We start from the raw sequence: 27,144 nt of genomic DNA on the forward strand, positions 1-27,144 counted from the left end.
AAAATCAAGTAGTAAGTGAAAATATTTATGACTTCCACATGGTATAATGCGAATTAATGTCGCAGCATGTAAATTTACATGTCCACATATAAATATTGAGAGTTTTGTACTCATTATCAATTGTCTAGTTATTAGCTGCAAGCGTTTATCTATTGATTCAGCTAAACCAATTTTGTGTATGCACATGAGCAACTGGATGTTCAACAACAATCCCTGTAGATATATAATGATCATTAAATGCTTGAGATGTTAACTCACCAGCATTATCAAGTCTCATCCTTTTAATGGTGTAATCAGAATAATGTGTTCTTAATTTAAGAATTTGTGCAAGAAACTTTGCAAATGCCATATTACGGCTTGATAATATACAAATATGAGACCATCCGCTAGATGCGTCTATTAGAACCATGAAATATCAAAATGGTTCACATGATGGATGAATTGGTTCATATATCTTACCTTGAATTTTTTCAAGAAACATTTGTGATTCTTTTTCACAATATACTTTTCATTAATCACTATATGTGCTTTCCATTAATCACCATATGTGTGTTTTTTTTTTTTTTTCATAAATCACCATATGTGCTTTTTCATTATATATCCTTTTCACCATATACGCTTTTAATCATATGCGCTGTGTTTTTCACCATATGCGCTTTTAATCATATGCGCTTTGTTTTTCACCATATGCGCTTTTAATCATATGCGCTTTTCATCATATGCGCTGCGCTTTTCATCATATTCGCTTTTTATCATATGCGCCGCGCTCTTCATCATATGCGCTTTTTATGTGAATAGTAAATTAATTAATTTCGTTTTACTATTCATATGAATTAATTTCGATTTACTATTTTGTTAATTGAGTAATATATATACATCATATACTTGTGACTTCGAAGACTCAAATGAATTTGACCATATAGTTATATGTTGTACCTTGCACATTAATTTTCAGTAGAAGCTTTAGATGCATTTTTTTTTTCTTGATGAACTATTTGTTTCATATCTAGCTTAGGCAATTATTGTGAACATTTGGTCCCTATAAGAGCATTTATCTTTTAGACTTTTAGTTGATTTGTACTTGTCACAATTGGGGATAGCACCCGCGGGTCGTGGATGCGGATTCATTGGATCCATCACCCGTACTCGCGGATTTTTTTTTTAAAGAAACATCCATTTGAACCCTTGTTCGTTGAAACAATTTGACTATCCTTTTAACTCCCCATTATTAAACGGGCCATTTTGATGCACACTCTTAAAAAAAAAAATTTATTTTTTTTAAGTTTTATTATTCAACCTCCTTTTTTCAACGGTCACGTTTTTAACAAAACATTTGACAAGTTTGGAAAAAAGTTTTTTTTTTTTTTTTTTTACTTTGCTTCCCCCCTTTCTGTAAAACTCATTTAAACACTTTCTTTGTTTAAAAAAAAAACTTCCTTTTTTTTATACGTTACCCGTAAATTATAAATATATAAAAAAACTTTTTGTTTAAAAAAAAAAAAAACTTTCTAGTTTTTAAAAGGCCACTTGACCAATTTTTTAATTCTTTCACAACACCCGATATCGTGATCGTGACCTTTCACCAAAGCAAGAGATATTCTTGATAAACTAAACACTGACTCGTGTTTGGAATTGTCGGCCACAAAAAAAATTCATTTGATGGAAGTATATTTTTTTTAATTATAGAAGGAGACCACTTCATTTTTAATACTTCATTTTTGACAAAAAGCTACTCCATGTTACCATTCCTTTTTTTCTTATTTTAACTTTTAAGATTTACTTTTAATAAAAATACAAAATACTTTTTTCTGATTTTAACTTTTAAGATTTACTTTTAATAAAAATACAAACTACTTTTTCTTATTTTAACTTTTAAGATTTACTTTTAATAAAAATACAAACTACTTTTTGTATTTTAACTTTTAAGATTTACTTTTAATAAAAGTACAAACTACTTTTTCTTATTTTAACTTTTAAGATTTACTTTTAATAAAAATACAAACTACTTTTTGTATTTTAACTTTTAAGATTTACTTTTAATAAAAATACAAACTACTTTTTGTATTTTAACTTTTAAGATTTACTTTTAATAAAAGTACAAACTACTTTTTCTTATTTTAACTTTTAAGATTTACTTTTAATAAAAATACAAACTACTTTTTGTATTTTAACTTTTAATAAAAGTACAAACTACTTTTTCTTATTTTAACTTTTAAGATTTACTTTTAATAAAAATACAAACTACTTTTTGTATTTTAACTTTTAAGATTTACTTTTAATAAAAGTACAAACTACTTTTTCTTATTTTAACTTTTAAGATTTATAAATTTAAGAATAAATATTAGTATGCATAAAATAAATAATGATTAATTGCATAAGTAATCATAAATGTTAGATAACATATAAAGACCCCATCGTATTCGTATTGATCGGAATTAATCTCGACCCATGGTACCGTGTTGTCAAATGACGTATTGCGTACATAAAGTACCGTGTTGTCAAATGACGTGTTGCGTACAATCATAAGGTCTTATTAACATAAATATAAATGTTAGTGAAGTTAATAAGAGTTAGATTACTGAAAATATAATTCAGGCGGTATAACCGACCATATATAACTTAAATAACATAAATATAAATGTTAGTGAAGTTAATAAGAGTTAGAAAACATAAATGATAGTTAGGCGACAGTGTCGACCATATATAATTTAGGTGGCAGAGCCAACCATATAATAAGAACAATACAAATGCACTAAGAACTTAATAAAAATTAGTAGTTCAAAATGTTAGTAGTTCAAAATTTGATATATTCAAGTCTGAAAATTATTAATAATTTCATACCTTGATTAGTGACTCGTGATTGTTTGAGATATCCTTTGATTACACTAAGCTCATCGTGCTGATAACGTGTTGTAATTTAGTAGTTTATAACTACCTTTGGCTTATTTACTAAGTAGAGACTTATACATATAAGTAAGAAAAGAGAGAGAGTTTATATATATGAAATATATATCAAAGTGTGTTTTTTGAAGGCTAACATAGAGGCCTTATTTATAGTGTAAAATATTACTATACAAGCTATACAAAGTTGACTAAAATTTATCATCCATATGACTTTTTGTACTCATATTATAACAAAATTATCATTTTATTTGGTTGAATTATATAGATATAGACATAGATACATTTTTGAGCAAAGGATTTTTGTGACATAGATATATTCTTAATTTTTGTGACGTACGTTTTTCCAAATTCTAAAGCTCACTACAATGAATTCAAATGAGGTTACTCAATCATCTTCTTCTCCTCACAACTTCTATCGATCATCAAGTATTATCAGTTTAAATTTCTGATATAACGCAGTCTTTATTGATGCAGGTGGAGGTTGATCAAAACACGAAGGAACAGCTGATACACCTCGGGTTTATCGAAAAGATTGGATTGACATTTTTTGTTATACTTTCAAATGTGTACACTTTTGCAAAAGAAAACTCCGGTGTCCTCAAAACGACGATTATATCTGCTGAAAATGCAGTGGTCTCAAGCGTGATGCCAGTGTATGAAAAACTTAAGGGATTGCCTAAACAGATTCTTGCGTTTGTTGATGATAAGGTACATGCATGCACAATTGTGTTCATAACAAAGTAATTTAAAATTACTCGTGATCGTTCGGTCTTTGTGGGAGTTTTGTAAGTGGTGTGACAATAGAAAAAATTGTTCAGGTGGCTTTGTGGTGATGTGGCATTGTAGTAGCGGTTAAGGGAAGTTAAGTAAAAAACACCCTTTTTGCCCTTTCATCCCACGCAAAACGCCCTGGCCAAGGAAGAAAAAATGTCCACAACGAGAGTTTTGGGCGTTTTCTTTTTGACAAATCTGGGAAAACACCCCATAACAATTGGTCTAAGATACTTGTTATGGTGCGTTATCCCCAAGTTTTAACGAAAAATTACACTAACAAAAAGCCCCATGTGGCCATGTGGGCCTTTTTTTTGTTTGACGGGGCGTTTTGCATGGGATCGAAGTGCAAATAGAAGGCGTTTTGCCGAGCTTTGATGCCTGTGTGTTATCATACTCTGTATATGATTATATAAACTCCTCTTCACCGCTAATATCGCCCCCATAAGGCCCACCATAACAACCTTTTTCTTCAAACTTCCTCACAACCTTTTCAAATCACCCAAACTCCTAAAAAGCCCCAACTATAACATGTTTTGTACATTAACACTTATATACATTTCAAATGTCACCTGTCGAAGATGCTAAAATTCATTTTCGTGTCAACAGTTCGACAAGTACGCTCCATCTCTCGCCAAGAAGCTTTTCGCCAGGGTCCAATCTCTAACTGATAAATTATTCAACATCACAAATTCTTTGCCCAAAAAGTACCCTGTACTTCAAGCAGTTAACTCAGCAGCCCAAAACATTATTAAGGAAGCTCAAATTGTTGGTACAAAATCAGCTTTACAAGCTGCTTACGTGTCATTCAAGATTGTAGGCATACCAGTAATAGCTAAATTTTGGTATGATGTCAACACATACCCAAAGTTACATGCATTAAGTAAAGTGCTTGAACCGGTTGCAGAGTACTTATCTGATTGGTACAATAAGGTGTGAAAACCCGCAATTTAAATCAATCGGATTGTGAATTGACATATAGTAACAAATAGTGAAAACCTAGTAAGATCAAAAAGGGAGAAACCTCAGTAGAAGGGAGTGCAGAGACGGCAGAAGGTCTAGTTGAATTACCGCTTGCCAATCGGAGATATTCTTGGATGAATAAAACTGGAACGAAGATGAGTTTACTTGATAGATTCTTTGTTTCCCAAGAAGTTAATCTCTCTATTCCGGATTTATCTGTTGAGGCGTTTAATAGGGGATGGTCGGATCACATTCCTTTATTTCTTCGAGTGGATAGAAAGGATTTCGGTCATATTCCGTTCAAAGTATTCAACTCATGGTTATACAGAGATGGTTTTAAAGATTTCGTAGACACGGCTTGGAAAGAACATGATATGAACGTGGGGTTATTTGAGAAAATGAAACGGCTAAAACGAAAGATTAAGGCGTGGGTTGTCGCAAATAGATTAAATGACAAAAGTCGTCTTCACTTGTTAAAGGAGAGAATTAACGAGATCGAATGTAAAATGGAAAACTCTTGTGCCTCTCTCGAGGAGTTAGACGAGAGGACAAAGAGTTTCGTTGAGGTAGAAGAGATTTCTCAACTGGATGATCTAGATATTCAACAAAAATCAAGGATCAAGTGGGACATCGAGGGAGATGAAAATTCACAATTTTTTCATGGTTTGGTTAATTATCAACGAAAACATAATCTAATCAAAGGTATCCTCATCGATGGTATGTGGAACTCCAATCCGAAAGAGATTAAAGATCATTTTTTTGATTTCTTCGCTAACAAGTTTTCTTCCCTGCAATCAGATGTTCTGTTTCCGAATCTAACTCCTTTTTCTACACTGAATAGAGATGATGTTGTCAGCTTAGAAAGTGAGTTTACGGAACAGGAAATAAAAATGGCGGTGTGGTCATGTGGGAGTCAGAAAACACCAGGGCCCGATGGGTTTTCATTTCATTTTATCAAATACTTTTGGGAGATTATGAAGGCTGATATTATATCAGCTGTAAATAATGCTATTAATAGTCGGTCGTTGTCTAAGGGTGCGACTTCATCCTTTATTACTCTAATCCCGAAAAGCACCAAGCCTATGCACACAAACGATTTTAGACCGATCTCGTTAATTGGTGCATTTCATAAGATTATTGCTAAGTTGCTAGCTCTTCGTCTTGCTAAGGTGATCGACAAAATTATAAGCCCTGAACAAACGGCGTTTATTAGAGGTCGACAAATTCTAGACGGTCCGTTGATTCTTAACGAAGTCATAGAGTGGTACAAGAAGAATAATAAGAAAATGCTGTTATTTAAAGTAGACTTCGAGAAAGCATTCGATACTGTTAATTGGGAGTTTTTGAATTATATGATGATGCGTTTAGGTTTCGGCTCGACTTGGATTGCTTGGATTTTTATGTGTCTCAAGTCGGCCAGATCTTCAGTTATCATTAACGGTAGTCCTACTCGTGAATTCCCTATTCTAAGGGGTTCACGACAAGGGGATCCCTTAAGTCCTTTTTTATTTTTAATTGTCATGGAGGGTCTAAACATTTTATTGCATGAGTATGTTTCTTCAGGTCTGATCCAGGGAGCTCGAATAGCTAATTCGGAGGTTATCGTGTCTCATTTATTCTACGCCGATGACGTTATGATTGTTTCAGAATGGAATTCTTTGGACATGGAGAACATTATAAGGTTGTTCTCTTTGTTTCATGATATTTCTGGATTGAAGATTAACATAGATAAGTCCAAGGTTTATGGTGTGGGTGTTATGGAAGTGGAATTAGGCATCATGGCTACTCAAACAGGTTGTATGGCTGGTGCTTTTCCACTTAATTATTTAGGGCTTCCTCTTGGTGCCAACATGAAGTTAGTGAAAAACTGGAAGGTGTTGGAAGATCGATTTGTTAAAAAGTTATCCAGATGGAAAGGTAACTTGTTATCTATGGGAGGACGTCTAACGCTCATCAAATCTGTTTTAGGTAGTTTGGGCATTTATTTTTTTTCATTATATAAATGCCCAGTTGGTGTTCTTAAAAAATTGGAGAGTTTACGTTCTAGATTTTTTTGGGGAGGTGGTGAAGAAGGGCGAAAGATGATGTGGATTAATTGGCAACAAGTTCTAGCTCCATATTCTAAAGGTGGCCTTAATGTGGGGAGCTTAAAAGCTTTCAACTTGGCTTTATTGTTGAAATGGAGGTGGCGATTGTTGACCGACAGCAAGGCGTTATGGGTGAAAGTTATCAAGGTAATTCATGGTGATGAGAATTCGGGCGCTCAGATCAGACATAATAGGCGTGGTACATGGGGTTCCATCACTTCTTCTTGGTCTGATCTACATACTCAAAATATAATTCTCAATAATGTCTTCAAGAGAAAGGTGGGAAATGGCGCAAACACTAAATTTTGGAAAGATATTTGGATTGGTGATTGCTCGCTTGCTTCCAGGTTTGGTCGTATTTTTTCTCTTGATATGAATGGTGATTGTACTATTGCAGACAGGTTCATCAATGGGGTTTGGGTTTGGGACTGGTCTCGGGAGTTAACTTCTTGTCGTCATCAGGCTCTTTTGCAAGATTTAAAGTTGGTTATCGATTCTTTCGTGTTGGGGGATCAAATGGATTCGTGGGCTTGCACTATCTCGAAACAAAGCTGTTATTTAGTTAAAGATGGGAGAATGATGATAGACAATATGTTGTTACCTTCGAATGGCCATTCTACTCGTTGGATTAACACCCTTCCTCGCAAAGTTAATATTTTTATGTGGAGGGTGGAGTTGAATAAACTTCCATCTCGTCTCAATCTGTCTAAAAAGGGCTTGGAAATTATGCACATTGATTGTCCTTCATGCGGATTCAGCGTCGAATCAACGGAGCACGTCTTGTTTGAATGTCCGATCGCATCTCAAGTGTGGTCCAGAGTGCAACTTTGGACTAATGCAGATATGCCTCACTTTTGCTCTTGGAATCAAGGTTTGGCTTGGTTAAACAATTGGAATTTTACGGCAAGAGTGAAGGACCATATGTTCATTATTATGGCTGCTTATTTGTGGATTATGTGGAGGTACAGGAACAATGTGATCTTTGGTGAGAACAAGATGAAGAAAGCAGATCTTTTTGATTCTATATGTAATTTCTCGTTTAATTGGATTAGATATAGAAGCAAATGTAATATTTCTAAGAATGATTGGCTTTGTAAGCCATTGTAAGTTTTTTGTGGTTGCTCTTCTAGTTTCTTTCTAGAGTGAGTAGTTTATAAAATTTGGCTGTTCAAAAAAAAAAAAAGTATATGGATGGAAAGGGTTATAGTTTATTCAGTTATTTGCCGTTGGTTCCAATTGATGAAATGAAGGCGGCATACAAGTTGGTGAAGACTACAATGGATGGTTTGTCAGCTGTTAGTGGTTTAATTAATCGCAATGAGTGATGAAAATAACTATAATCGATTCGGTTATGTTATTTTGTAAGTATTTGTATGTGTTGTGTAATAGTGTACGTTTGTTTGTATGTGTTATGTACAAGGGTAGAATCAAATTCATGGTATAAAAACTATATTGAACTTATCAGTTGGGGGTTGGTTATTATATTTCAATTTGTTACTTCAATAATACACTAAGCCTGTTTACTCTCCACTTTGGTCTAACAGACCTTAATTCAATAAGGAAAATTTTTGTTTCTTTGTCATTTAATCTGAAAATTTTGTTGTCATTTAATCTGAAAATTTGTCTGTTTACGGGGAAGACAGAGAATCCGACACCCATCCAGAATAAGAGGCAAATGGTAGCCCAGCTAAAAGAAATTCAATTTATTGAAACACTCGAGACATAGTTTTATTATTATTATTATTATTATTATTATTATTATTTAACACGGCACATAATGACGTTACATTTACTGAGTCTGGCTGAAACCAAAATGGTCTTCATATAACGGAAAAACAACAAACATGCAAGGATTCAAGAAATGTGTGCATTCGAAATACCATAATAAACAACTTTCACTTCAAGGCTTTAAACAGCATCAGCTTAAATTAGACATTTAGCTCCAACTGCAGTGATCACATGCAGCAAGCATGACCTATGTAATAGATACAGTTACAAGACAAGTAGTCAGTTTCGAGAAACGACTCATAATATGTATTCCGTCTCAAAGATAAAATACAGTACTTTCAATTGTAAACCGCAAACAAAGCAATTTCTCCCTTTTCAAAATGTTCCAAACCAATATTACTTGTTTGCTTATTAACACTCATTTACATGATATCCCTTATTTTGTCATCAATGTAGAGTTTTAGGCAATGGATTGATAATTGATAATAGACCATGCTTATTGATTTGTCTGTCTCTTCAAATCTTGTATTTAGTTTTCAAAAAATCGTGTATACTTCTGCACATGAAACCTAGCGAGACTTTGTGCCATAAAACTTGTTGAAAAGCCAATACTGCAGTTAAGGCAAAAAGTAGAAAGGAAATAGGTGGGACACGAGCATTTAAAACGCCTTTCAAATTGTTCAACACATTTTACCGGTCACATTTCTAGTTAAGTAATTTTACCCATTTGACAAGTTAGGGATAAAAAGAGAACCCAAATTGATCCAGTTTTGGGAAGTGTTGCAGACCTCGGAATTACTCAGCGAGTACTCTGTTTTTGCAGCTTGGAGAGTACTCGTTCAAACTCAGTCAAACTCGGTCAAACCTCAATCAAACTTGGCAAAAACTCTTGATTACTCGATCAAAATCGATCAAAACTCCGAGTACTTTCCGAGTACTTAGTCAACATCCGAGTACTTTCCGAGTACTTAGTCAAAACTCGATCAAAATCGGTCAAACCCAAACTTAGTCAACATCCGAGTACTTTCCGAGTTGCTAAGTAACCCTAAAAAGTCCCGACCGAGTACTTCCCGAGTAGCGATTTTTGCAACCTTGGTTTTAGATAAATAGGTTAAAAGGTCACCTCGTTGTTCCAGGATCATGGATAAAGAGTAATAATTGCTTGTTAAAAACTAACAATTACAAAAATAAACTTACAATTTATTTTGAGGAAGAAGACTCGGTCTGATGGTCTTGAAGAAGATCATCATAAGGGTCCCTACGACCTTCAACCTGACTAATCTGAGCGTCCCAAAAGATCTGAGCATTGTGACGGTCAAATGTCCAGAAACCATAAGGACGAATCGGGTAACTCCACATCTCCTTTGTTTTTGCACAACGTTCCTTCATATGATACGTATGTTCTCTAAATTTACGGTCTCTTTCAGCTGGATCCTCCATCATTCTTAAGATCAAGTTCTCAGCAAACTCCATTATGAAAGACATCTCTATGCTCCTGAATACAAAAGGTCGAAAAACGGAAACAAAACAGCGTAATCATGAATGCAAAATGAAGCCTTAAATTGATGATAAACTCAACTAAAAACATAGGTATTAAGCAGATTATCAGATATTTCGAAGCGATATTTTATAAAAAATTGAAATTACCAAACTAATAAAAGATTTTCAATATGAATCCTAAACACACCGAATTCGAATAAACGCAAAAACCTGTAAAAAGTAATCTTCAATCAACTGTAATGACACGCTAATCAAGAATCAATCACATAATTTAACATAAAAACGCGAGTATAACTTAACACAGTGCATCAGTTATATTTGAAACCCTAAGTTTCACAATCAGTTCAACATAAACACCGCCTGAATTAGAAAAATGAATCAAACACGTCAGTGATACATACACAAATCAGAGCATTCAATAACCTTCATGAATCGATCAATTTAGCACGCTTTTACAGATCATGAATATCATATTCATATATTTTCTCAATTGATACACGAAATTATAACATACACAGGATACATGTAAGCAAACAAACCTAAAATTCGATCGATTGAATCAACTAAGGTGAACTTGAATATGAAATCACCTGTCCGATTGTTGTAAAACAATGAACGATATCGGATATACAACGAGCACCGCAGCAAGTTGAAATTGTGCCTGTGGACCTTTTGTTTACTTCAGTCTGATTCTTGTTTGAACTGAATTTGGGCCCGGAATTAAATTTGGGCCCGGAATTAAAATACTTTGGGCCTTTAGTGAGCTGAGAGTCCGCGATATCATAACAAAAAAAATTATACGCGTAGTATTTATTTGTAGGAAATTTCTAAATGACAAAAAGTTGTTATTAAAAAATAAAATTGTGCATTAAATTAAATAATGATATATTTAAGTGTAATTATTTTCAACAGAGAGTAGTTATTTTTTATTTATTGAAAAGCAGATAATATTATTACCACAAAAAATATTACACAAGTGCATCGCAATAGTTTTACATCTCAGTTATCCTACATCTATATTGGTTTACAGAATAGAAATGATGTCAAGGTAGCATCATTCCCATTAAAATGTTACAAGTCCTAATTCTTTAATCACAATCTTTAAGATTGTCACTAGAAATTTTTTTATTAATATTATCTTTAAAGGTGGTATGAACAGTAAAATTATAGTTTTAAATGATATATTATTAATTAAACTAAATAAAAGAAGCATTAAATTAAAATTAAACTATAATATACAAGTGACGCAGTGTTTAATGTCTCTTCCCTCATGTTTTCCGCGTGTTCCGTCTTCTCATACTTCCACATATTTTTTTTTTTTTTGAAAGACAAGGTTAGTTGTTAGTTGTTAGACTCAAACCTGGGTCACTCACGAATCCATGAAACATGGATACCAATGAAGCAAGGCCTCATTGGCACTTCCACATATTTATTACACCTACATATTGTATAGATTATAGGGCTTGTAATTATCCCATTATATGAATGAAAGTTTTACTTGCTTTTCAAAAAAAAAAAAAAAAAAAATTTAATATAATAATGGGTATGCGATTGTTAAAGGATAAAGAATATTCTAACATAATGTAATATAAATTAAAAGAAGCATTAAAATAGGTATGTAAAATTATAAATTTACCCCTTAACTCACTTATACGGAGTATTAGTTATTTAGTGTCCTCATATTTTTTTATACCTTTCAAATACACCAGTTCACCAAACGGTTATAAAATATGAAATCCAATCCAACTTTTATTTTAAAGAAAACTACCCACTTTCTGCATATAACTACTCATTTCCTGCATAAAACTATCTCCATGTACTACTTATTTATGCATATATTTATTTTAATAATAACCTTTAGGGATTACAATTTCGTATATAATTTAAAGATCAACTGTGCAAATAATTCTTTTAAATATTAACTTTCAGCTACCCATTATTCTTTAATGTCTCCCATAACCCAATTCTACATGATCTTGGGCTTTAGTTACCTGGGCTGTCTACCAACACCCATTTTGGCCCATATCCAGGCCCATGACCAAAACAGGTCTTCTGACCCAACTATTTTTTATGGTAAAACTCCCTCCCTTATCACGTGATAACTTGTGCTACACCATCTAAAACAGGTTCTACAGTTGCATGTGTTTAGGATACATCTTTCATGCTATAGACAAACGGTCCCGTCTTTAACATCCTAGTCGAGAAACGTTTTAAATTAGTTATACTAGCTTAATGTCACTCTGTTTAATCAATGTGCATGATATTGTCAACGACATATCACATGACACACTACGGATAACATACTTATCCGTCTAAGCTGGCTAACATATGTTCAACTTATGCGTCAATTCGTTTTATAACTAACACGAACATTGAACGAAATGATCATATCTAATACGTATTGATCATTTCATAACGCATAAAATCACATATCTAGGTAACCTTAAAGGATCTTGATTATTCTCGAATTCTTTGTTTACATCATGAACTCATGTACACATAAAGTCAAAAAGGCTACAAGGATACAGTCTATTTTGCACATGCTTACGTCCTACTGGCTACTCCTACCAAGAAATTTTCTTTCACGATAAATCTAAAATCTTCTTAGAGATTACAAAGTTTCACCAAATGTATTATATTGAGAATAATGTAAATATACATTAACTACGCAGGTTTTGTCTGAGCTGCCACCGAGTTGTCCAATGAAGCACACCATCCGAGTTCAATTTTTGGCTACGCCAAATTGTTCAAAAAGGGAGTGTGACTAGAGGGTACGCATAATGCACAATTCACCTGGTACCAGGTCTCGCGCTCGGGAGACTTGATTACCCGAGGTTTTACCTTCTATGGAGGAGCCAATGTGTTCGTTCATAGGAGGGTTTTCTCACTTATTAAAAAAAATGTAAATATACATAGAAATTGAATACTTATGATATAATACTGTATAATGTTTGGCGTGTTTAATCATATTACACTTCTAGATTAGAGTTTTAAGAGAACGAGAAAATTCAAATTGCGTTCAAAATAAGTTTACATTTTATTGAAAGATTATCAAGAAAATAGAAAACTCAATTTTCATATCTCTAGTAATCATAAGAATAAAAAGATTTTTTTTTAAACAATGTTGAAACTTTGAAAAATGTATTGAAATGATGTGGCATTTTATTTTTATTAAGGTTTGGGAATACTTTAGAAAACTGAGTTATAAAGGGATAGAAATGAAAAAATAGAAAATCTTTTTTTTTTTCGACTTGTAGTTATAATACGAAAAAAAAGATTTTCTATTTTTTCATTTCTATCCCTTTATAACTCAGTTTTCTAAAGTATTCCCAAACCTTAATAAAAATAAAATGCCACATCATTTCAATACATTTTTCAAAGTTTCAACATTGTATAAAAAAAAATCTTTTTATTCTTATGATTACTAGAGATGGATTCGTTGGATTATTACCTTATCATCGGCCTCCATCTCACTATTAATCAATGGCTCTCCCACCAAAAAATTTATACTGGAAAGAAGTGTCCGACAAGGAGACCCGATATCTCCTTTTCTATTCCTCATCACGGCAGAAGGTCTTAACATACTAACTAAAAGAGCTTCTGCCGTTGTATTAAAGGCATCGAGGTCGAGCATGACAAAATAAGGATTACTCACATGCAATATGCTGACGAAACCATGTTTTTTGGTGAACGGAACAAACGCAATGCAACTATCATTGCAAAACTCCTAAAATTTTACGAAGAGATCTCGGGACTCCAAGTATACTTCAAGAAAAACTATATACATGGAATCGGGATAGCCATGGATGAGGTAGTAGAAGTGGCCAAGCGCCTTGAATGCTCAGCAGGTTCACTACCTTTCACGTACCTCGGGATGCCAGTTGGAGTAAAAATGAACAAATCATCGCATGGCAACCGGTCCTAGACAAGTTGAAGAAACGCCTTACAGAGTGGAAAGCCAAAACAATCTCCTTCGGTGGAAGACTAACAATGGTGAAATATATCCTCAGTAGTTTACCACTTGTTTTCTCATTGTTTTGTGCACCATCTGTAGCGACCCCGACAAATCGTCAAGTGACGGCGTCGGCTACGTGGGTCCCATTACCTGATTATAAGTCTTTAAGATAACGTTTGACCAAAATATGTCGCCTTCATTTCAAAATAAAGATTGTTTCAAAGTCTACAAGAATTGTTCAACCAAAAGTTAAGTTACAACGTTATAAGTACAAATGAAATCTAGGCGACACGGTTTAAAGTGAAGTCATAAGACGCTCCATGAAATGCATGTATACTCGACATCGGATGCAAGTATCAAATAGTAAGCGGAAGCATGTTTCACATATCGTGCAAGACCTGAGAAAAACATAGAAATCTGTCAACGAAAACGTTGGTGAAATCATAGGTTTAAGTAAGTAAGTACAAGTGAACCACAAGATTTGCATCAATCAAATAATAGTAATACATTCCAAAAGTTTGTTTCACGAGCACCCAATTATCAAAGCTTAACATTCCTTCCATTGTATACCCCATCACTTAGTGCTAGAACAAACACTGATTCTCGAAAATATATTTCATCCGTAGACGGTAGCGAACCGTCAAAGATGAGGGTTGTCAACCCATATGGCCATATAACATAAGTTCTCGCTTACACCCGGCAAGTGTAACTAATGATAATCGAATTGAGGATTTTTGTTCTAAACTCGTATGTAGAATGTTTGTTTTCCCGTTCTTGTGTTCACTTAGTTCAAAAGAATCGTTTATGTTTTCTCATCCCAATATAAGTTCAAAAAGAGTAAAAGTGGGACTATGATCTCACCTTGAGCGCGAGAGTTAATAAAGTACTTCAACAAGTAAATGCGTGCAAAGACAAAGCTAGTCTTGACCTAAACATATAGGTTATATCAATAACGGTAAACACAAACGGTCAAAGATGTTCAATTAGTCCTATGACTCGTTACGACTCGATTATATTAGCATGTGAATCAAATTGTCAAGTTTCATGCAAGATACTAGTAAATAATCATGTTAGAAAGGTTGCATAAGTATTTGGTTAAGTTTGACAAAAAGTCAAACTTGGTCGGGTCAAAGTCAACGAAAAAGTCAACATGTTCGGGTCGGGTCTCGGACAAATTTTCTATGCTAGTTATTCATATATAAGCATGTTAAAACAAGTTGCAAGTGAATTGGAGGTCTAGAACATCCCAAACATTTTTGGTAAAATGGACAAGTGGGACAGAAGCTGGACACGGCCTATGCCGCGCCGCGGCCAGGGGTGTCGCGCCGCGACCTAACACGTGGTCTGGCACCTGGTCAGTTTCAAGGTTCAAGTCTTGGTCAAAACTTCAAACAACCACAAAACGCAAACCGTAAACAACTAGAAGACGTATCTTATACCGTTGGAAAGCTCTTTTGACAAGGAACACAACTAAGCACTTATCATCAAACGACAACATCATTTACAATAGCCGAAAACTCATCAAGTGATCATTAAACATTCATTTCAAGGTTTCAAGTTCATCAAATGCAATTTGAGTTTCGGGAAACCAATTCACACATATGATATGCCGTTTTGAAGGTAATGGAGCATACATTACTACTAAACACTAACAATTAACATTCCATGACATTCAAGCATCCAAAAATTCATGTCAAGAACTATCAAACCCTAGTCAAACATCTCAAAATCAATAATCATGTTTTTGAAGTTTTCTTAATCAACCTACACATCAAAACGAAGCTAGTGATACTAGTAACACAATTAAAACATGAACTTTAACAATCAAACAACTTTTAATCATCCAAAATCAAAGATTAAGCTAACCCACTTCAAAAGTTCAAACTAGTTACTCAAATCAACAAATCGAGCAAACAAAACATATATTCATGCTAGACACGAGCCATAGACACTAACTAACACAATTTCAAGTCAAAAACACGAATTTAGAGAAATCTAGAGTTTTAGAAATGTTACCCAAACGAGATGAAGTTGGTATCAAATTGTAGAGGATGAAGAGAGGATTCCAAATATGTAATTTGTTTTGTTGTAAGCTTCCTAGATCGAATTTAGATGATGAATGATTGAATTGGGTGTTTGTGTGTGTGTTCTTGCTAGAGAGAAAGAGAGAGAGATGGAGATGGTTGAATGGTGGTGATTGGGGTGGACTAGGTGACCTAGTCAACTAGTTTGCCCTGTGTCAATTTTAGTCCCTCGAGTTTGTAGTCGGGTGCGAAAATTACCTAAACGGAATATTTTAAAACGCATTTTAACGGAGGATGTTAAAATCCAATAACGAAAAAAAAATATTAAGAATGTTAGCTAACGGAGGATACGAATTTAGTTACGAAGGATATTTTTAAAAATAAAAAGACGGGCGTTAAAATAATTTAACGGAAAAATGCGGGATGTTACATTACCCACACCTTAAAAGAAATTTCGTCCCGAAATTTAGTTGGAAGTAATAGTCGATGTCTCTTCCTTGAGACCTTGTGAAATGTCCCGTTCTTATTGATTAAAAACGTTCCATATTAATTGATTTCATTGCGAGGTTTTGACCTCTATATGAGACGTTTTTCAAAGACTGCATTCATTTTTAAACAAACCATAACCTTTATTTCATCAATAAAGGTTTAAAAAGCTTTACGTAGATTATCAAATAATGATAATCTAAAATATCCTGTTTACACACGACCATTACATAATGGTTTACAATACAAATATGTTACAACAAAATAAGTTTCTTGAATGCAGTTTTTACACAATATCATACAAGCATGGACTCCAAATCTTGTCCTTATTTAAGTATGCGACAGCGGAAGCTCTTAATAATCACCTGAGAATAAACATGCTTAAAACGTCAACAAAAATGTTGGTGAGTCATAGGTTTAACTTATATATATCAAATCATAATAATAGACCACAAGATTTCATATTTCAATACACATCCCATACATAGAGATAAAAATCATTCATATGGTGAACACCTGGTAACCGACATTAACAAAATGCATATATAAGAATATCCCCATCATTCCGAGACACCCTTCGGATATGATATAAATTTCGAAGTACTAAAGCATCCGGTACTTTGGATGGGGTTTGTTAAGCCCAATAGATCTATCTTTAGGATTCGCGTCAATTAGGGTGTCTGTTCCCTAATTCTTAGATTACCAGACTTAATAACAAGGGGCATATTCGATTTCGATAATTCAACCATAGAATGTAGTTTCACGTACTTGTGTCTATTTTGTAAATCATTTATAAAACCTGCATGTATTCTCATCCCAAAAATATTAGATTTTAAAAGTGGGACTATAACTCACTTTCACAGATTTTTACTTCGTCGGGAAGTAAGACTTGGCCACTGGTTGATTCACGAACCTATAACAATATATACATATATATCAAAGTATGTTCAAAATATATTTACAACACTTTTAATATATTTTGATGTTTTAAGTTTATTAAGTCAGCTGTCCTCGTTAGTAACCTACAACTAGTTGTCCACAGTTAGATGTACAGAAATAAATCGATAAATATTATCTTGAATCAATCCACGACCCAGTGTATACGTATCTCAGTATTGATCACAACTCAAACTAAATATATTTTGGAATCAACCTCAACCCTGTATAGCTAACTCCAACATTCACATATAGAGTGTCTATGGTTGTTCCGAAATATATATAGATGTGTCGACATGATAGGTCGAAACATTGTATACGTGTCTATGGTATCTCAAGATTACATAATATACAATACAAGTTGATTAAGTTATGGTTGGAATAGATTTGTTACCAATTTTCACGTAGCTAAAATGAGAAAAATTATCCAATCTTGTTTTACCCATAACTTCTTCATTTTAAATCCGTTTTGAGTGAATCAAATTGCTATGGTTTCATATTGAACTCTATTTTATGAATCTAAACAGAAAAAGTATAGGTTTATAGTCGGAAAAATAAGTTACAAGTCGTTCTTGTAAAGGTAGTCATTTCAGTCGAAAGAACGACGTCTAGATGACCATTTTAGAAAACATACTTCCACTTTGAGTTTAACCATAATTTTTGGATATAGTTTCATGTTCATAATAAAAATAATTTTCTCAGAATAACAACTTTTAAATCAAAGTTTATCATAGTTTTTAATTAACTAACCCAAAACAGCCCGCGGTGTTACTACGACGGCGTAAATCCGGTTTTACGGTGTTTTTCGTGTTTCCAGGTTTTAAATAATTAAGTTAGCATATCATATAGATATAGAACATGTGTTTAGTTGATTTTAAAAGTCAAGTTAGAAGGATTAACTTTTGTTTGCGAACAAGTTTAGAATTAACTAAACTATGTTCTAGTGATTACAAGTTTAAACCTTCGAATAAGATAGCTTTATATGTATGAATCGAATGATGTTATGAACATCATTACTACCTTAAGTTCCTTGGATAAACCTACTGGAAAAGAGAAAAATGGATCTAGCTTCAATGGATCCTTGGATGGCTCGAAGTTCTTGAAGCAGAATCATGACACGAAAACAAGTTCAAGTAAGATCATCACTTAAAATAAGATTGTTATAGTTATAGAAATTGAACCAAAGTTTGAATATGATTATTACCTTGTATTAGAATGATAACCTACTGTAAGAAACAAAGTTTTCTTGAGGTTGGATGATCACCTTACAAGATTGGAAGTGAGCTAGTAAACTTGAAAGTATTCTTGATTTTATGAAACTAGAACTTTTGGAATTTATGAAGAACACTTAGAACTTGAAGATAGAACTTGAGAGAGATCAATTAGATGAAGAAAATTGAAGAATGAAAGTGTTTGTAGGTGTTTTTGGTCGTTGGTGTATGGATTAGATATAAAGGATATGTTATTTTGTTTTCATGTAAATAAGTCATGAATGATTACTCATATTTTTGTAATTTTATGAGATATTTCATGCTAGTTGCCAAATGATGGTTCCCACATGTGTTAGGTGACTCACATGGGCTGCTAAGAGCTGATCATTGGAGTGTATATACCAATAGTACATACATCTAAAAGCTGTGTATTGTACGAGTACGAATACGGGTGCATACGAGTAGAATTGTTGATGAAACTGAACGAGGATGTAATTGTAAGCATTTTTGTTAAGTAGAAGTATTTTGATAAGTGTATTGAAGTCTTTCAAAAGTGTATAAATACATATTAAAACACTACATGTATATACATTTTAACTGAGTCGTTAAGTCATCGTTAGTCGTTACATGTAAGTGTTGTTTTGAAACTTTTAGGTTAACGATCTTGTTAAATGTTGTTAACCCAATGTTTATAATATCAAATGAGATTTTAAATTATTATATTATCATGATATTATCATGTATGAATATCTCTTAATATGATATATATACATTAAATGTCTTTACAACGATAATCGTTACATATATGTCTCGTTTAAAAATCATTAAGTTAGTAGTCTTGTTTTTACATATGTAGTTCATTGTTAATATACTTAATGATATGTTTACTTATCATAGTATCATGTTAACTATATATATATCCATATATATGTCATCATATAGTTTTTACAAGTTTTAACGTTCGTGAATCACCGGTCAACTTGGGTGGTCAATTGTCTATATGAAACATATTTCAATTAATCAAGTCTTAACAAGTTTGATTGCTTAACATGTTGGAAACATTTAATCATGTAAATATCAATCTCAATTAATATATATAAACATGGAAAAGTTCGGGTCACTACAGTACCTACCCGTTAAATAAATTTCGTCCCGAAATTTTAAGCTGTTGAAGGTGTTGATGAATCTTCTGGAAATAGATGCGGGTATTTCTTCTTCATCTGATCTTCACGCTCCCAGGTGAACTCGGGTCCTCTACGAGCATTCCATCGAACCTTAACAATTGGTATCTTGTTTTGCTTAAGTCTTTTAACCTCACGATCCATTATTTCGACGGGTTCTTCGATGAATTGAAGTTTTTCGTTGATTTGGATTTCATCTAACGGAATAGTGAGATCTTCTTTAGCAAAACATTTCTTCAAATTCGAGACGTGGAAAGTGTTATGTACAGCCGCGAGTTGTTGAGGTAACTCAAGTCGGTAAGCTACTGGTCCGACACGATCAATAATCTTGAATGGTCCAATATACCTTGGATTTAATTTCCCTCGTTTACCAAATCGAACAACGCCTTTCCAAGGTGCAACTTTAAGCATGACCATCTCTCCAATTTCAAATTCTATATCTTTTCTTTTAATGTCAGCGTAGCTCTTTTGTCGACTTTGGGCAGTTTTCAACCGTTGTTGAATTTGGATGATCTTCTCGGTAGTTTCTTGTATAATCTCCGGACCCGTAATCTGTCTATCCCCCACCTCACTCCAACAAATCGGAGACCTGCACTTTCTACCATAAAGTGCTTCAAACGGCGCCATCTCAATGCTTGAATGGTAGCTGTTGTTGTAGGAAAATTCTGCTAACGGTAGATGTCGATCCCAACTGTTTCCGAAATCAATAACACATGCTCGTAGCATGTCTTCAAGCGTTTGTATCGTCCTTTCGCTCTGCCCGTCAGTTTGTGGATGATATTCAGTACTCATGTCTAGACGAGTTCCTAATGCTTGCTGTAATGTCTGCCAGAATCTTGAAATAAATCTGCCATCCCTATCAGAGATAATAGAGATTGGTATTCCATGTCTGGAGACGACTTCCTTCAAATACAGTCGTGCTAACTTCTCCATCTTGTCATCTTCTCTTATTGGTAGGAAGTGTGCTGATTTGGTGAGACGATCAACTATTACCCAAATAGTATCAAAACCACTTGCAGTCCTTGGCAATTTAGTGATGAAATCCATGGTAATGTTTTCCCATTTCCATTCCGGGATTTCGGGTTGTTGAAGTAGACCTGATGGTTTCTGATGCTCAGCTTTGACCTTAGAACACGTCAAACATTCTCCTACGTATTTAGCAACATCGGCTTTCATACCCGGCCACCAAAAATGTTTCTTGAGATCCTTGTACATCTTCCCCGTTCCAGGATGTATTGAGTATCTGGTTTTATGAGCTTCTCTAAGTACCATTTCTCTCATATCTCCAAATTTTGGTACCCAAATCCTTTCAGCCCTATACCGGGTTCCGTCTTCCCGAATATTAAGATGCTTCTCCGATCCTTTGGGTATTTCATCCTTTAAATTTCCCTCTTTTAAAACTCCTTGTTGCGCCTCCTTTATTTGAGTAGTAATGTTATTATGAATCATTATATTCATAGATTTTACTCGAATGGGTTCTCTGTCCTTCCTGCTCAAGGCATCGGCTACCACATTTGCCTTCCCCGGGTGGTAACGAATCTCAAAGTCGTAATCATTCAACAATTCAATCCACCTACGCTGTCTCATATTCAGTTGTTTCTGATTAAATATGTGTTGAAGACTTTTGTGGTCGGTATATATAATACTTTTGACCCCATATAAGTAGTGCCTCCAAGTCTTTAATGCAAAAACAACCGCGCCTAATTCCAAATCATGCGTCGTATAATTTTGTTCGTGAATCTTCAATTGTCTAGACGCATAAGCAATCACCTTCGTTCGTTGCATTAATACACAACCGAGACCTTGCTTTGATGCATCACAATAAATCACAAAATCATCATTCCCTTCAGGCAATGACAATATAGGTGCCGTAGTTAGCTTTTTCTTCAATAACTGAAACGCTTTCTCTTGTTCATCATTCCATCCAAATTTCTTCCCTTTATGCGTTAATGCAGTCAAGGGTTTTGCTATTCTGGAAAAGTCTTGGATGAACCTTCTGTAGTAACCAGCTAGTCCTAAAAACTGGCGTATGTGTTTCGGAGTTTTCGGGGTTTCCCACTTTTCAACAGTTTCTATCTTTGCCGGATCCACCTTAATACCTTCTTTGTTCACTATGTGACCGAGGAATTGAACTTCTTCCAACCAAAATGCACACTTTGAAAACTTAGCGTACAATTCTTCCTTCCTCAATACTTCTAACACCTTTCTCAAATGTTCACCGTGTTCTTGGTCATTCTTTGAGTTAATAAGTATGTCATCAATGAAAACAATGACAAACTTGTCAAGGTATGGTCCACACACTCGGTTCATAAGGTCCATGAACACAGCTGGTGCATTAGTTAAACCAAACGGCATGACCATAAACTCGTAATGACCGTAACGTGTTCTGAAAGCAGTCTTTGGAATATCATCTTCTTTCACCCGCATTTGATGATACCCGGAACGTAAGTCAATCTTTGAATAAACAGACGAGCCTTGTAGTTGATCAAATAAGTCGTCGATTCTCGGTAGTGGGTAGCGATTCTTGATGGTAAGTTTGTTCAACTCTCGGTAGTCGATACACAACCTGAATGTACCATCTTTCTTCTTGACAAACAAAACAGGAGCTCCCCAAGGTGATGTGCTTGGTCGAATGAAACCACGCTCTAAAAGTTCTTGTAATTGGCTTTGCAGTTCTTTCATCTCACTGGGTGCGAGTCTGTAAGGAGCACGAGCTATTGGTGCAGCTCCTGGTACAAGATCTATTTGAAATTCAACGGATCGATGTGGGGGTAATCCCGGTAATTCTTTCGGAAATACATCGGGAAATTCTTTTGCGACGGGAACATCATTGATGCTCTTTTCTTCAGTTTGTACTTTCTCGACGTGTGCTAGAACAGCATAGCAACCTTTTCTTATTAGTTTTTGTGCCTTCAAATTACTAATAAGATGTAGCTTCGTGTTGCCCTTTTCTCCGTACACCATTAAGGGTTTTCCTTTTTCTCGTATAATGCGAATTGCATTTTTGTAACAAACGATCTCTGCTTTCACTTCTTTCAACCAGTCCATACCGATTATCACATCAAAACTCCCTAACTCTACTGGTATCAAATCAATCTTAAATGTTTCGCTAACCAGTTTAATTTCTCGATTCCGACATATATTATCTGCTGAAATTAATTTACCATTTGCTAATTCGAGTAAAAATTTACTATCCAAAGGCGTCAATGGACAACTTAATTTAGCACAAAAATCTCTACTCATATAGCTTCTATCCGCACCCGAATCAAATAAAACGTAAGCAGATTTATTGTCAATAAGAAACGTACCCGTAACAAGCTCCGGGTCTTCCTGTGCCTCTGCCGCGTTAATATTGAAAACTCTTCCGCGGCCTTGTCCATTCGTGTTCTCCTGGTTCGGGCAATTTCTAATAATGTGGCCCGGTTTTCCACATTTATAACAAACTATATTGGCATAGCTTGCTCCGACACTACTTGCTCCGCCATTACTCGTTCCGACACCATTTGTTCCTTTTGTTCTATTAACCCCTGGTCCGTAGACCTCACACTTCGCCGCGCTATGACCATTTCTTTTACACTTGTTGCAAAATTTGGTGCAGAACCCCGAGTGATACTTTTCACACCTTTGGCATAGCTGTTTCTGATTGTTGTTGTTGTTGTTGTTGTTGTTGCGGTTATTATTGTTGTTGGGATGATTGTTGTAGTTGCTGTTGTTGTTGTTGTTGTTGTTGTTGTTGAGCCATTTGTTATAGTTGCGATTGATGTTGCGATTGTTGTTGTTGTTGTATTGGTGATTCTTATCACCATTTTCCTCCCACTTTCTTTTGACTTGCTTCACATTGGCCTCTTCAGCAGTCTGTTCTTTAATTCTTTCTTCAATCTGGTTCACTAGTTTGTGAGCCATTCTACATGCCTGTTGTATGGAGGCGGGCTCGTGTGAACTTATATCTTCTTGGATTCTTTCCGGTAATCCTTTCACAAACGCGTCGATCTTCTCTTCCTCATCTTCGAATGCTCCCGGACACAATAGGCACAATTCTGTGAATCGTCTTTCGTACGTGGTAATATCAAATCCTTGGGTTCGTAACCCTCTAAGTTCTGTCTTGAGCTTATTGACCTCGGTTCTAGGACGGTACTTCTCGTTCATCAAGTGCTTGAATGCTGACCACGGTAGTGCGTACGCATCGTCTTGTCCCACTTGCTCTAGATAGGTATTCCACCATGTTAACGCAGAACCTGTGAAGGTATGCGTAGCGTACTTCACTTTGTCCTCTTCAGTACACTTACTTATGGCAAACACCGATTCGACCTTCTCGGTCCACCGTTTCAATCCGATCGGTCCTTCGGTTCCATCAAATTCCAAAGGTTTGCAGGCAGTGAATTCTTTGTAGGTGCATCCTACACGATTTCCTGTACTGCTAGATCCAAGGTTATTGTTGGTATGTAGCGCAGCCTGTACTGCGGCTATGTTTGAAGCTAGAAAAGTACGGAATTCCTCTTCATTCATATTCACGGTGTGTCGAGTAGTCGGTGCCATTTCCTTCAAAATAGTTAAATGGAACAAGTTAATCATACAGAATATTAAGAGTAGTTAATAGTATTTCGTAGCATAATATGAACTCATTTATAAAAGCTTTTTCTTCATATTAGCGTTTTATAAGTTTAAATTCGGGTAGTACCTACCCGTTAAGTTCATACTTAGTAGCTAATATACAATTCAACTACTACAATTCTATATGAAAAACTGATTATAATAATATTTCGCGTTCAAACTTTTATACAATATTTTACAAACTTACAATACCGCTTATTTTACATAAAGCATGAAATATAGCACACAATAACTTTGATACAAGATAGTTGTGAAGATAATTCTAGCTAATACACAAGTCGTTCAGCAAAGGCAATAAAGACACGTAATTCATACGTCCAGAAACAAGTCATGCATTCTGGTTTTACTAGGACTACTTCCCATCCTTGGTCTTGTGCAACATAACCGTTATGGCCGTTGATAAGACAGCGTGTTGTAACGTCGTCAAAGGGACGAGGGTTACGTAATGTCCAACAGTCCCGTAACAATCTAAAAACCTCATTTCTTACCCCAATTACCGACTCCGTCACTTGTGGAAATGTTTTGTTTAATAGTTGTAGCCCGATGTTCTTGTTCTCACTCTGGTGAGAAGCGAACATTACTAATCCGTAAGCATAACATGCTTCTTTATGTTGCATGTTAGCCGCTTTTTCTAAATCACGAAGTCCAATATTCAGATATATTGAGTCAAAATAATTTCTTAACCCGTTGCGTAAAATAGCATTTGGGTTCCCCGCAATATATGCGTCAAAGTAAACACATCGTAACTTATGGGTTTCCCAATGTGATATCCCCCATCTTTCAAACGAAAGTCTCTTATAAACCAAGACATTCTTGGAACGTTCTTCGAATGTCTTACAAACTGATCTCGCCTTAAATAGTTGTGCCGAGGAATTCTGGCCGACTCTAGACAAGATTTCATCAATCATGTCTCTGGGTAGGTCTCTTAAAATATTGGGCTGTCTATCCATTTTGTGTTTTTAAACTGTAAAATAGACAAGAGTTAGATTCATAAAAAAAATACTTATTAATACAAGCAATTTTTACATATATCATAAAGCATAAGAACACTATATTACATATATTACACCACACGAATACAACTATCTTATTCCGACTCGTTCGTTTCTTCTTCTTCGATTTTTGTTCGTTTTGCCAAGTTTCTAGGGATATATGATGTTCCCCTAATACGAGTCGTCGTTATCCACATTGGTTTAGAAAAACCTGGTGGTTTAGAGGTTCCCGGGTCATTGTTACAACTTAAGGACTTCGGGGGTTGACGATACATATACAGTTCATCGGGGTTGGAATTAGATTTCTCTATTTTTATGCCCTTTCCCTTATTATTTTCTTTTTCCTTTTTAAATTCAGTTGGGGTAATTTCTATAACATCATCGGAATTCTCGTCGGAATCTGATTCATCGGAGAATTGGTAATCCTCCCAATATTTTGCTTCCTTGGCGGAAACACCATTGACCATAATTAACCTTGGTCGGTTGGTTGAGGATTTTCTTTTACTTAACCGTTTTATTATTTCCCCCACCGGTTCTATTTCTTCATCCGGTTCCGATTCTTCTTCCGGTTCCGATTCTTCTTCCGGTTCTGACTCTTCTTCCGGTTCCTCTTCGGGAACTTGTGAATCAGTCCACGAATCATTCCAATTTACATTTGACTCTTCATTATTATTAGGTGAGTCAATGGGACTTGTTCTAGAGGTAGACATCTATCACATAATATCAAACGCGTTAAGAGATTAATATATCACATAATATTCACATGTTAAAAATATATAGTTTCCAACAAAATTTGTTAAGCAATCATTTTTCAAGTAAACACGGTCGAAGTCCAGACTCACTAATGCATCCTAATAAACTAGATAAGACACACTAATGCAAAATTCTGGTTCTCTAAGACCATCGCTCGGATACCAACTGAAATGTCCCGTTCTTATTGATTAAAAACGTTCCATATTAATTGATTTCATTGCGAGGTTTTGACCTCTATATGAGACGTTTTTCAAAGACTGCATTCATTTTTAAACAAACCATAACCTTTATTTCATCAATAAAGGTTTAAAAAGCTTTACGTAGATTATCAAATAATGATAATCTAAAATATCCTGTTTACACATGACCATTACATAATGGTTTACAATACAAATATGTTACAACAAAATAAGTTTCTTGAATGCAGTTTTTACACAATATCATACAAGCATGGACTCCAAATCTTGTCCTTATTTAAGTATGCGACAGCGGAAGCTCTTAATAATCACCTGAGAATAAACATGCTTAAAACGTCAACAAAAATGTTGGTGAGTCATAGGTTTAACCTATATATATCAAATCATAATAATAGACCACAAGATTTCATATTTCAATACACATCCCATACATAGAGATAAAAATCATTCATATGGTGAACACCTGGTAACCGACATTAACAAAATGCATATATAAGAATATCCCCATCATTCCGGGACACCCTTCGGATATGATATAAATTTCGAAGTACTAAAGCATCCGGTACTTTGGATGGGGTTTGTTAAGCCTAATAGATCTATCTTTAGGATTCGTGTCAATTAGGGTGTCTGTTCCCTAATTCTTAGATTACCAGACTTAATAACAAGGGGCATATTCGATTTCGATAATTCAACCATAGAATGTAGTTTCACGTACTTGTGTCTATTTTGTAAATCATTTATAAAACCTGCATGTATTCTCATCCCAAAAATATTAGATTTTAAAAGTGGGACTATAACTCACTTTCACAGATTTTTACTTCGTCGGGAAGTAAGACTTGGCCACT

At 34.7% G+C, this 27,144-nt stretch overlaps 2 protein-coding genes across 3 annotated transcripts; one reads left to right on the forward strand and one right to left on the reverse strand.

Moving 5' to 3' along the window:
• Positions 1–3,144: 3,144 nt before the first annotated feature.
• LOC139870589 (uncharacterized) lies at positions 3,145–8,150 on the forward strand. Its single transcript, XM_071858371.1, has 6 exons — positions 3,145–3,284; positions 3,379–3,612; positions 4,285–4,608; positions 4,692–7,828; positions 7,942–8,020; positions 8,115–8,150. The coding sequence occupies exons 1-6, from the start codon at positions 3,270–3,272 to the stop codon at positions 8,148–8,150; spliced, it is 3,825 nt and encodes a 1,274-aa protein (XP_071714472.1). The 5' UTR covers positions 3,145–3,269.
• Positions 8,151–8,465: 315 nt separating this feature from the next.
• LOC139872981 (uncharacterized) lies at positions 8,466–10,678 on the reverse strand. 2 transcript variants are annotated; one of them, XM_071860910.1, is made up of 3 exons: positions 10,544–10,678; positions 9,651–9,948; positions 8,466–8,700 (listed from the first exon to the last, which is right to left on the reverse strand). In XM_071860910.1, the coding sequence occupies exon 2, from the start codon at positions 9,936–9,938 to the stop codon at positions 9,654–9,656; it is 285 nt and encodes a 94-aa protein (XP_071717011.1). In that variant the 5' UTR covers positions 9,939–9,948; positions 10,544–10,678; the 3' UTR covers positions 8,466–8,700; positions 9,651–9,653. The 2 variants fall into 2 exon arrangements, with proteins under 2 accessions (XP_071717011.1, XP_071717013.1); XM_071860912.1 differs by having other exon boundaries at positions 10,493–10,610.
• Between the last annotated feature and the right edge of the window lie 16,466 nt (positions 10,679–27,144).

Source organism: Rutidosis leptorrhynchoides, chromosome 10 (genome assembly GCF_046630445.1).
Source record: "Rutidosis leptorrhynchoides isolate AG116_Rl617_1_P2 chromosome 10, CSIRO_AGI_Rlap_v1, whole genome shotgun sequence".
In the NCBI taxonomy this organism is placed as follows: Eukaryota; Viridiplantae; Streptophyta; class Magnoliopsida; order Asterales; family Asteraceae; genus Rutidosis; species Rutidosis leptorrhynchoides.

Coding starts and splice junctions, on each gene's coding strand:
- LOC139870589 (XM_071858371.1), top strand. Junction 4,609..4,691: donor TATCTGATTGGTACAATAAG/GTGTGAAAACCC, acceptor AAGATCAAAAAG/GGAGAAACCTCAGTAGAAGG. Junction 8,021..8,114: donor CAATGGATGGTTTGTCAGCT/GTTAGTGGTTTA, acceptor GTTGTGTAATAG/TGTACGTTTGTTTGTATGTG.
- LOC139872981 (XM_071860910.1), bottom strand. CDS start 9,938: ATGTCTTTCATAATGGAGTTTGCTGAGAACTTGATCTTAAGAATGATG.